This window comes from Canis lupus, chromosome 6 (assembly GCF_048164855.1).
Source record: "Canis lupus baileyi chromosome 6, mCanLup2.hap1, whole genome shotgun sequence".
Classification (NCBI taxonomy): domain Eukaryota; kingdom Metazoa; phylum Chordata; class Mammalia; order Carnivora; family Canidae; genus Canis; species Canis lupus.
In genome coordinates, this window is record NC_132843.1 from 68,845,393 (window position 1) to 68,857,815 (window position 12,423).

General features: G+C 41.4%; 1 protein-coding gene across 3 annotated transcripts in view; it reads right to left on the reverse strand.

Moving 5' to 3' along the window:
* Positions 1 to 6,759: 6,759 nt before the first annotated feature.
* CENPF (centromere protein F) overlaps positions 6,760 to 12,423 on the reverse strand; it is a 63,637-nt gene continuing 57,973 nt past the window's right edge. For all 3 annotated transcript variants that reach the window (XM_072831069.1, XM_072831068.1, XM_072831067.1), the window contains one exon: positions 6,760 to 7,722. In XM_072831069.1, coding sequence (XP_072687170.1) covers positions 7,528 to 7,722 — 195 coding nt within the window. In that variant the 3' untranslated portion in view covers positions 6,760 to 7,527. The remainder of the gene's footprint in view (positions 7,723 to 12,423) is intronic.

Here is a 12,423-nt window from a genome sequence, read left to right on the forward strand (position 1 = left end):
CACTGCAGATATTCTTCTGTCTTTCTACTTGATCTTCAGTGGGTGTGACCCTCTTAACCTTATGATTAAATTTGTCTCCAAAACTCAGTCTCTGTCAAGTGGCTCGTTTCTCTAATGTAGTATGGCAGGGCTCCCATCCACTGTCATTTTAAGGAAATAGCTGGAAGTGATTTGAAAAAGTTAATATTCACCTTCTGATTTTGTTCTGGTTTCTGTAAGTGGATTCGAATTCAAGTAGGAGTCTGGGAGAAGAAAGGAGGAGATCTTCAAATACAACATGGTTGTACCTGACACGTTGTACCTGAATTTTTATTTTTTTCATGTGAAGACCAAAATGTGTCAAAGGCATACATGCACAGCTATGTTCAAGAACTACTTAAAGAGAAGCTCTAGGGTATATAAAGAGGCAGAGTTTTGAGTGGGCTTTGGCTTGCGGGAAAAGCCTGGTGAGGGAAGTGTTAAGGTTCTGTGGTCCTGCCACCAGAAACATTGGGCGTTCATGCCCTCTGTGTCTGTCCCAATGGCTATTCCATTAACATGCGCACACATACCTCGTTGTGCAGCTGGCAATCTAATCATAGTTTCCCTACTGGGTTCCCTTGTATCATGGCCTGGTCTTTAAGGCCACAGCAGAATGGAGGGAATATTCCATCTGCAGAGAATGCAAGATCTAATTTTCTTAATGTGATTCAAACTTGCTATTCCTTTCAGTGCCATGAATGAGCACTTTTAGAAAAAAAAAACAAAACAAAACTGTAAATATCTATTCACATTGACTGGCCGCATGCTCAATTTTTGAAAAGCACCATCTGAGTAGTTAGAATCTAGGTTTTAGGACATAGTGTGGGTTGCAGAGAAAAAAAAAAAAAACTGTTTCTTCTTTGGGACCTCAATGTCTTCATCTTCAAAGAGATAAAGAAAATCCAGATAACGAAACCATGTTGTTATAATAGAAGTTATGGATACTCCACGATTCCTTTGATTTTGGGCTTCTAGCTATTATAGATCACCTGATGTTTAGGAAAACCACCTTAAGTAGAATAGTGAATAAAGATTTGCATCAAGAGGTATTAGAAAGTTATGCGGTTTCTTCACATCGTTTCATATATGACATAGGCTTCAAACAAGTGTCCTGGGCCAATTTAGCAGAATTGCTTTTCATGACAGGCCTGGTGAAAGGAAGACCATTAAGCAAATGAGCTTCAAAGGGCTGTCTCCTGCTCAGATAGAAGCAGGCCAAACTCAAAGAAAGTATGAGTGTAGAGGTCGACTAACCAAAAAATTAGAAAACAGGCTTTGCAATGATATCAGGCTGCTTGTGGGTGAAGTAAAAGAATTTCCTATTGGAAGTTGCTTTAAAGAGAAATGGTGTTTTTTTGTTTTGTTTTGTTTTTTGTTTTTGTTTTTTGTTTTTTGTTTTCTGACATGACAAGAAGTCCAAGGTTTGTTCAGAGGCTTAACACAGTTATCAAGGACCCATCTTTCTGATCTGACATCTTGTGTTTTGGAAATGCTTTATTTCTGGCCTCAGGATTGGTTACTGCTGAGTGGTTATCATAACAGTCACTGGCAAAAGACTGTGGCAGGACCATAATTGACTTATGCTAATTACATTCCTTTCCTGGGAGCAGGGCCTCAGGTGAGCAAAGGCTGCCAACACCTGAACAAAAGTGGGGTTCTCCAGGCAAGAAAGTAGAACTAACAGTTGGGTAAGCAATCAACTGTCTCTGCCACAGCAACAAAAAATTTCTGTCTTGGGATTAAAAAAAACCTTGGCCGATGGTGGTCTAAAAAATAACTCTTCATTGACTACAACCTAAGCCACATTTGGGAAATCAGTGTGAGACTCTTCCAAACCAACATATTCTCTTCTTAAACGAGTTTATGACAACCTCAAGGGGGAAAAAATCTAATTTTGTTATACATGTTGGAACAAGATTTAGGTTGCTAATTTGGGCTTCTGGCTCTCATAACAACAGATTGGTAAGTGGAATCTGCAGTAAATCTCAATAAGAATACTTGTTTTAAATTCTAGGAATGAGGGATATCCTCCATTTATTAGTTCTGCCATTAAAATATGATACTTGCAAGTCCATGAACATGTGGTGTTTCCACATGGAGGGAGACCCTGATTGTCTCATAAATTGAATAATCAACCTCTGAAAAAACTAGTTGGGCAGAACCAAGATGGAACTCACCTCTTCGCTTTGAGCTGTGGCTGTTTCAGAAGGAAAATGGTCTCCACACTTAATACACCTGTTTACAAACCAGAGCAGGGGCACTTGGTTCCTTCCCCACACGTCTATGATTCCAAGTGACCACCAGCCTGCTGTGCAGCCATAAGATGAAGGCTGCCCATAAATAGCACAAAAGGGACAAAACGTTGTGGGGTAGCACAGGGCACCCTCGTGAACCTCTGCTGGCCTAGGTCCAAGAATATGGCCATTAAACTGACAAGCAGCTGGCATTCAGGACAAATAACACCCTCATGTGGACTGCCCAAGGTCTAGCGGGAAGGAGAGGGCATGAGCCCAGCAAATGCTCTGTGAGATAACGCAGCTGTGATTTCAACACCAAGAGAATCTGTTCACATTTAAAATTCAGGAATATCCTAGTGTTGCACTAAAAAGTCTGTAACTGTGGAAAGCTGCCATTTCCTACCTCCTTGCAAAAGCACCACTGGGGGAAAAGGAAAAGTGGAAGAAGAGAAATCCCCTATTACGACAACAGTGTAATTTTTGCTGGAAACCCCAATGCCAAGTCCCTGACTACCTCAAAGGGTTAAATGAAGTTAAAGAAAGCACACTCCTTAGGTGCTGAGTTGTCTGGAGCTGTAAAAGAAGGAAACTTACCCCCTATTGGGTTTCTGAATTGGATTCTAAAAAGAACTTGTCAGGCCAGCATCAGGCTTCTGGCCTCCTGAAATCTACTTACTCTCCTTACTCTCTATCACACGCCTTGGACTGGGAATCAAGACCAGAGCCTCAGTTTTGTTTTGCCATAAACTTAATAACCTCTTTAGGTCTCTTCTTCAGTGGGTAAAATAGGACCTACTTCACTAGATTATTGACTATCAAAGGATATGAAGCATTTGAAACTGCAAGGATTCCATTTGGCATATATGGTATTTTTATGCAGATAAAAAAAATTAAAAAAATTAAAAAAATTACCCTCTGAGCAACGTCAAGGTGCCCTAGAGGAGAGGGGAATAAGAAAGTACAGTAATCTTATTCATTAGCCACGTTCTTTGCTTTGAGGGGATGGGGGCTGTGAGAATTTTGTGGGCTGGAACTCCCATCTGCAAGTGAACAAAAATGTATGAAGTCTGAGGATATGTCTCCTTGTGATTTTCAGAAACATCAATAGAACAAATCACTTATATTCACTCACATAAATACATCAGCATTACACAGGACGGACCTTGCCTGCAGCATCAGAGCCAACATAAAAGCCATCACTTTTCCTTTCATACCAGGAGCAGCTGCTGTTAGAAATGTGGTGGACAGGAATCTATGCACCCATTACTCTCTGCTGGGATCACTAGACAATTCCTGTCCAGCACCACAAATTTTGGGGGAAGAGAATGGGTCACACTGGACAATGGCCAACAGGTAGAAAAATTAGTTTCTGGCCACCCAATGCTTAAAATATTAAAAAAAAAAAACAAACCAACAATGTTGAGAGTTGTAGGTTCTGCATAACTGAAACAAATCTAATTGCCATTTAACATACCATGAGCTCAGTGGACTACCTGAGCTTATATTTAGGCACAATCTGTAATGTTGTTCCAAGTTCCAAACAACTAATTTATATATAACCGTCAGCAACACAACTCTTTAATTGCAGTAATTGTTTTCTTTGGGTATTTTTAATGAGCCAAAGAAAAAACAAAACCAGTGGATGATTAATTTGCAAGACCAGTAATTGAATGATATGTACAAACCAATAGCGATTACATTCATTTGCAATATAAGCATTGGTGATATTGAAAATAGTGAGAATTTTGTAGGGCAGAACTTAATCTGAAATTAATGTGTAGATAAATCTAACAGATTTATCTAACAATTTTAAGCTGTATTATTTTTAAAAATTATCCGTGAAATTATCTGTATATAGAATAACCATTTTGTTATTTGCAAATCATATGTACAGTTAAATATTAACTAATTTAATCATCATGACAATTTCAAAAGGTATTATTATTCCAATTTTACCAGAGGAAACTGAGGCATATTATTATTTGCCAAAGGCCATATGCAGAGCCCAAGCATTCTGACACTTCTCACTAGTATAATGATTTATTTATTTATTTGAAGGAAAGAGAGAATGCAAGCAGGGGGAGGGGGAGGGACAAGCCAGCTCCACACTGAGCATAGAGCCCCATGTGGGGCTCCATCTCACAACCCTGAGATCATAACCTGATGCCATCATCTTAAGACTTAAGGACATCTTCATTGCCCAGAAAAGGTGGAAAGCTCCTTCTATCTCTTGAATATCTGTGCTATCAGAATTATCCTGGCACAGCCTGCCTCTAGACAAGCACAATACACACAAGAGATTGGGCTCTACAGTTACGTAACTGAAGTTGAAATACCTCGACTCCCTGAGACTATTTCATCTTTTATCCAATGAGGATAATCCCCACTTTGCAAGGTTGTTGTGAGACTCATTGTCATTATTATAAACAAGATCTCCTCCAATGAAGGAGTCAGTAGTTCTACCCAGGTCTCTTAATCCCAGCCTATAAAGTGGAGATCCTAATGTCTACCTCGCAAAGGTGTTAAGGTTTGAGCAAACGTGTAAAAACACTGTAAAATGCATGTAATTTCCACATGATGTTCCAGTAGTTGAGCCATAGCTCATGTATCTAATCATAACATAAGATACATGGCGCCACCTGAAGGTGGGATTCTAGTTTTTGGTCCTTGGGCTTTTCCAAGTAGAAATGTCTGGTTCTTCTGAAGCACTCCAATTCTCTTCTGAGTGTTCTCTCTTGTCAGTGAACCAAGATAAAGCCCCTTCCTCTAAAGGAAGTTCTGCTTATAGGACAGATATCGGAGGGAGGGCACAGCTCGACTACACCAGTTGGTAACTACCAATTCCAGGCACTTAGTGTCCTCCTGAAGAAACTATTCTACTCCCTCTGTCAACCACAAATGAATGAGAAATATAAAATATATGCCAATGATTAGTTCAACTTCTGACTGTGGTGTATTAAACCAATGAATCAAAAGAATTGGTCATAGTTTATCTCCCATTTATGCTACTTTCAGAACATACTGTCATAGCCCGAATGACTTTGGAAGAACTAACTTATAAATCCTAAGACTGATGTGCTCAGTCACCCTAAGAGTAGATAGAAGTTTTTGCCCTGACTCAAACCAGTTGGGAAGTGGAACAGGGCTCCCACCTCTCCTAGTTAGGGGCCCCTGAGAAGAAGTGTTTTGACTTCTTTCCAGGTAAAGTTCATAGTTCCAACAAAATAAATAGAGTGAGGACAAATGAGAAAAACCACAAATAAATCTCAAAGGTTAATAAAGGGGTGGAGGGGTGATTCTTAGGAAATCAGGCTACAATTAAATGTTGGCTTTTATTCCCTTTTAATTAAAGATGAGGTCCCTTTGGAACTGTTGATAATTCCCAAAGGACTGAGTTTCTACAGAATATTCAAGATTCAAAAATCCTCTCCGGAAAGCCCCTCACCATACAGACTGAGAATATGACTCCTGGATCTCTGAAATTGATCTATTTCTCCATATGATTTGTCATCTGGGATCTTATCTGTGACTTAATTGGCTTATCAAGTATCTCAGAGTTAGGACTGTGGAGTATTTACTTTCCATCCTATATGCAGCTTGGCTCATGGTATAAGGGGTATTGTTAGCTTGAGGAAAAGAATACTTAAGTGTCCTGGCTGCCCATTTATAACGACTGTGAACAATTACAAAAATGGAAGGCATGCCCAGTATTCTCTGTAACAAGAGGCAGCAGCTACGGTCCACCTAGGAAAAGATGAAGGACCCCATGGAATTACTCAGCGAGTCCTACTGAGTGGAATCTTCCAATAACTGGAGACAGCCAACAAAGCTGATGGCCTGACCCTAGCGATGTCTACTCCGGGCCGTGCCCTTGAGCACATGGCAGCCTTGGGATGATTTATGATAAGGATATTGCACCAGACCACAACCCGGAGCGACTGAAGAAAGAGGAAAGTCAGGATATCACTTTCAACAGATGAATACTAAGTAGCTTAATATTATTGAAGCATTATTCAACAATAGAGGCCACCTTACAAAGGCCAATTTTAAAATATAAATGACGGTATTTGTCAAGGTTTATACATCAGTCTGAACTGAAAGCCAAGAGCAAATTATCTTACTAGCTCATGGCCTGGAAAAGTTTTTTACCCTGATTCAAGGACAAAAGGCCTTGTTCCAAAGTTTTGGGATTTGATATGGCTCATAATGCCTGCATATTTTCAAACCCTGTCATCACTAAACGAGCTGGAAAATACCACATATTTGTATCCTTGCTGATGCAATTTAATGGGTACACACAATGTGCCAGGCACTGGCTGGACATATTATTCCTAATTCCTATGCAGTCTTCATGACCCACATTCCAAATCACGTCTTCTAATATAACTTAATGTATTCACAAATATACTAGTATCATTTGTTAAAAAGTCTTTTACAAGAGCCTGTTGACGTTAGCAAGAAATCGTACCAATGCCCATAATGCATTTATATTTAGAAATCATTTTTACAGAACACAAAAGTGATTTATTTTATTAGGAAAAAAAATGTCCTATTTTAACACAAGTTCACTGTTTATGAGAACACATACTAAAAGAACAGTAACAAACTGGTCTTAGGAAGAAACAGTAAGATGACAGAAAACGATATACTACATCTTCGAGGTGCCTGCAAGCAGGCCCATTGAAAATAAACACACAACTCCCATCACCCACACACACAAATCTGCACAGGTTCAATTGGCAAACATTTAGAAAACACACTGGAAGATAAGGATGAACTCAACCCCATATGTACATCCACATGTGTATGTGTGTGCATGATTTTCCTTCATTTTACTCTCAGCTCAAAGAAATTCTTGATCTAAAATTATTTCATGCCTAGCTCTACACATAGGAAATATCATAAAGCAGAAGTTTATATCTTCCTGGGAGCTGCTCACTGGAAGTAGAGGATGTATTTTGGGTTGTCTCAGGGCAAAATCCACATACAAACACAAGTCGTTACACAGTGCCTGCCACGTAAGTGCAACATTACCAAAAAGCTTTATACAGCGCCATTTATGCTAAGTGACGAGTTGTTGATCAGTGCTTCCAAACTTTTCCAATACTTAGATATGGGGGAGCCAAAGGGTACAATATATTTAGATTTATAAGGAAATGTTTTCTTCCCACTGATAACGTGCTCCCTGAGGAAACAACAGCCCCTACAGGCACATGGTCTTCTGGTTAAATACTGCCACCTTCCAGGGTCCTGACACACAGGGTCGCTTCTATTGGACCCTACAATTCTCGCTGCTCTTGGACTCAGGGACAGCTTCTGGGCTGGGGGCGAGCCGGCTTCGCTTGGCCCTCAGGCCCTCCCTGGGGCTGTCGGCCGAACTCCTCTCAGGAAGGCTACTGACCCGCGTGGTGGGTTCTCGGAATGCAGTGCTTGAATCCGCTGGGCTTTGTTGAGCAACCTTGACCTGTAACAAAGCACCTTTGTTAGAAGTTTGAATCACACTCACATCTCTACAGTGTGAAAATAAAGTACTTATATGGCCAAATTTTAGGTTAAGTCCTTCTTCTGCAGATGTTGTACAGTTTTACCATTTCCTCTTCACTCCTAACAGAAGCTAGGAGGGTGTCAGACCTGAACTCTGATGTGTCACCTTGCAAGCTTTCCTCAACACCTCTGATGGCCAAAAAAAAGGCGAGTATGACATTCTCAGATCAGAAGATAGGCTTTTTTGAGGGCAAAGATGATGTCCTCTTTATCATTACATCCCTAGTGCCCAAAATATGCTTGACTACCTGGCAAATGTTCAAGATATGCCTGAGTGAGAACCCAAACCAGCCTTCATTTGGCCTAAGTGGGCCCTTGCTGTCACCCAAATGAATGTAATTCAGATGCCTAAGACTTCCTTTTTAGGGTGGAAACATTACTCACAACGTTTAAAAGACCTAGAACCTATTCCTCATACAGCGTCATGTTAAACATCCCAGTTACATTTTTGTTTCCATACTGAACTTAGATTATAGCCGAATAAACAATAAAAGTCCAAAAAAGAGTAAATCCCCTTTCTGATGCCCTGCCTTTCAAGAGAAAGAGGGATCTCAGAAAATGTGAGACATTAAGAAGCAGGCATGAGGGCAGGGTACCTGGTAGAGAGTCAAGATTTCTTGAGGTTTCCACAGTCGTGACAAAGAATACGGGATCAGGAAAGAAAAAGAGGAGCAAGATGGATGAAGGCTAGAAAAGCTTCATTTAATCCAAGTTAAAGGCCGGAGTGGAGGATTCCAGCAGGAAGATCTTTAAAAGGTAAAGAGGAAGGACATTCCTCACAAGGGCGACTCGTAGTCTGTCCCAACAGTGGGGAGGGGCTATGTGACAGTGGAGGACCCTGGTGACCTCCTTCTGGAGCAGCAGGAGAAGGGAATGGAAATGACTTCCCCATTTATATTTTCTCCATAGGAAGTACGTGGTTGTAAAAGGCAGCTAAATACTTTTCGTTACAGAAAACATGGTCAATCTGGCCAACAGATCAAATCCCTGGAAAGCCTGCCTCTAACTCAGATTATGTGCAGGACGCTTAAAAAGAGCAGCCTCTAAGGATCGGGACTTAGTGGAAAATTACCATCCATGGAAAGTTGAAGGAAAAAAAAAAAAAAACAGAGTTTTACTGGCATTCTTTTTTTTTTTTTTTAAGTAGAAAGTGAGACAAAAGACAGGCATTTCCCGTGAACCCATCGGATGCAGGAAAGTCAGATCTTTGGGTTCACTATTTTAAAAAAGACATGGAGATAGAGATCATTCACGTTGGGAAAAGAATATTTGAGCCAGTAAAACTTTCTTAATTCCAATTAAATAGCCAAAGCCCACTGGTCAGCTTCTGCCTCTAGACTCTAATTTCTCTGATACTGAACTGAGGAAATTATAGTTTGTGATCAGCTTAAACTGAATTTGATCATCATGTGGGTTAGTAGGCCTCAGATCTGTCTATATAAGTAGATGAGGTCACCAAGTATTTAAACTATTAAGTGTACCCCTACCCTGACTGTCTCACAAACTCTGTCTGCAGCCACAGCGGCCAGGGCCCAAGCACATGGATGGCTCAGTGAAAATGAACCTCATTCATAGTAAGAAACACAAGGCCCCACTAGACTGCTGACCGATGCTGTGGTGACGGCATCACCATCATCCTCCACAATTTAGTGGCAGGTCCTCTGGCACTGACCACCAACCCAAGGTTCAGATCAAGTCTACAATCATGACTTGCTTGTCCCCACCAAACCATGAGCTCCTGGGCTTATTCATTCTGGAGACATAACAGAGAATGATCCTCACCTACTTTGCATCTTCCCCCCTTGAATCTGACAGATGTCACTAAAGGTCCTGCTAAATGACCAAGGGAAATGTCTCTCTCCGACCTCAGCCAGTCACTTCAGGCGAGGGCTCATAATCCTGAGTTTCTAAGCAACTGCTTTAGGAAAGAAACAATACCTTGGCTCTGTATTTTTCAAACTGAATGAGGAAATTTGCTTAACCAATGAGGCAAGCATTTTATAAGGCGACTCAGAAAATGCTGAATTAAATTAAAAATCAATAGGCTGGGTTTTGAAGAGTTTGCATCTAACCATGAAGTCTCCCGTGACCTCCTCTCAAGAGGAACCACCCCCATTCATTTGCAGAAGTGCACAAAAACTGCTTAGCAATTCATAACCGCGGGTGCCGGCTGCAGTCTGTAGCCGAAGCACGGAACACAAATCTGCAGGAAACCATGGTTACGACTCTGTACTCGACAGACTCCACAGCAGCGTGGAAAGCAGGCCACCTAGTGTGCAAAGCTCTTGTTCCTAGCTACTAAGTCTGAGCACCACATGGAGACTGCTTTTCCATCGAGTCCTCATAAAAGAAGAAAAAGAAATGACCCATGTGGCGATTTCATGAGATGGCTGCCTAAGATGCCTTTAAACACCTATTATTGTAATCACTTTAAGGACAACATTAGCAGCTTCGGTTATTCGACAAATAATCAGTTGAATTATCTGACATTGTATGAGACATGAAGCATAATCAGAACCTTAGAGTACTCACACTGCAACTCAGGAGGCAGGTATCTAAGCAAGGAATTACAATAAGTGAGCCACCCGAACAGGATGGAGGCACAGAGTACTATGTGTGCGTCAAGATTTTGTTTGAAGAGAGCTAAACAAGGTGCCTGGGTGGCTCAGTTAGGCATCTGCCTTCGGCTCAGGTCATGAGCTCAGGGTCCTAGGATTGAGCCCCACATTGGGTTCCCTGCTCAGCAGGGAGTCAGCCTCTCCCTCTGCTCCTCCCCCTGCTTGTGCTCCCTCTCTCTCCCCCAAATAAATAAAAACAACTTTAAAAAAAGAGAAAGAGAGAGAGAGAACCAAACAAATACTTCGTTTGATCCCCCAAAGTGTGAGACAAGCGGGAACAGATATTAGCATGTATCAAGGAGTGAGGAGTGGGTCCAAGTCAGTCACCCATCCAAGGGCACGGCGGCCTCCACCAGAACCTGAACCTGTACTACAGGTCAGGACTTATCTGGTGGTTGATAGCTTTGGTCAAGCTTGGAAGCTTCCCTCTTTAGGGACACTGGTTGCTTTATGGAAAAGCAGCTGTTCTTATGGCCATTGGAAAGTCAAGGACTCCTCTAAGATACTCTTAGTGTTTTGTTGTTACCGGCATTCAAAAGGTAGATCCAAATGTGAATGACTGAGAAAAAGAAAGGAAGAAAGAGGAGGTGACAGGGAGGATTTGCACAAAACGGGTCAATATTTCTAATACGAGTAATGGATGGGCCCATTTTAAGGAGTGAAAGAAAACCTCAGACCCTTCTTCTTTACCACTGAATTAATAAAAATTTTCTTAGAATGAAAGTTTTGAAAAACCTTAATACTAGGTATACATTCCTTAATGCTTACATCTCTCAGACAATAATATCACAAACATTTATAGATATATTCTTGTTTTGATGCAGCTACTCACCAATGTCTTTGTATTTCGGCATCTAAACTCCTAATGAGGACCACACCCACTCACTTAAAGAATTATTAAGTTACACAAATAGTGGTTACTACACTTTCAAAGCTTTGTCTGCTGGGTCAAGCCACTCACACTGCATTGTTACGCAAACTCTAACAAGTAAGCAATCAAAATATCCCTGGGTGGCTCAGCGGTTTGGCGCCTGCCTTTGGCCTAGGGCGATCCTGGAGATCCGGGATCGAATCCCACATCGGGCTCCCGGTGCACGGAGCCTGCTTCTCCCTCTGCCTATGTCTCTGCCTCTCTCTCTCTCTCTCTCTCTCTGTGACTATCATAAATAAATAAAAATTTTAAAAAAATAAAAATAAAAATCACAAGACTTTTAGAATTCTTAAACTTATTCCAGCAACTTCAATGTTCCTGTGACCCTTTGAGAAACACTGGACAGAAAAGTGGAGGTGAGAGACAGTAAGTGTTAACTCTGGGCAGGTCAGATCTCTATAAACCTTACTTTCTTCTTTCTTCTCTAATACTACCTACCACGAGGGTAGGCATATACTTCGCATACATAACGCTCATATGCCTCATAGTATAATGGAACAAAGATCTGCAAAGCAAACATTCTGTATGATTTTTTTTTAATTTTTATTTATTTATGATAGTCACACAGAGAGAGAGAGAGAGGCAGAGACACAGGCAGTCACACAGAGAGAGAGAGAGAGGCAGAGGGAGAAGCAGGCTCCATGCACCGGGAGCCCAACGCGGGACTCGATCCCGGGCCTCCAGGATCGCGCCCTGTGCCAAAGGCAGGCGCTAAACCGCTGCGCCACCCAGGGATCCCTCTGTATGCTTTAAATAACATTTGCTGGGCCATTTGCACGGTGCATAGAGGTCACTGAGATCGTAGCCCTGCCATCAACAATCAAGACAGAGAAATGTGTCAACAGAGCTCCTTTCTTTGGATCTGTACAGAAATATTTGCTTTCTGTAAAGTAAAGGAGTAAAAAAGAAAGAAATAAGAAAAAAAGAATTAGCAGCTATTGGGGGGCAGTGGGGAGAGGGCAACAGGTTAGAGGGAAAAGCGTGGAACAAGCAATGCAGTGAGCAAGGCCTGTGGTCAGAAGAAAGACGACCTCTTCAGCTCCTTCAACACACTGCTTAAACATGCTTACAA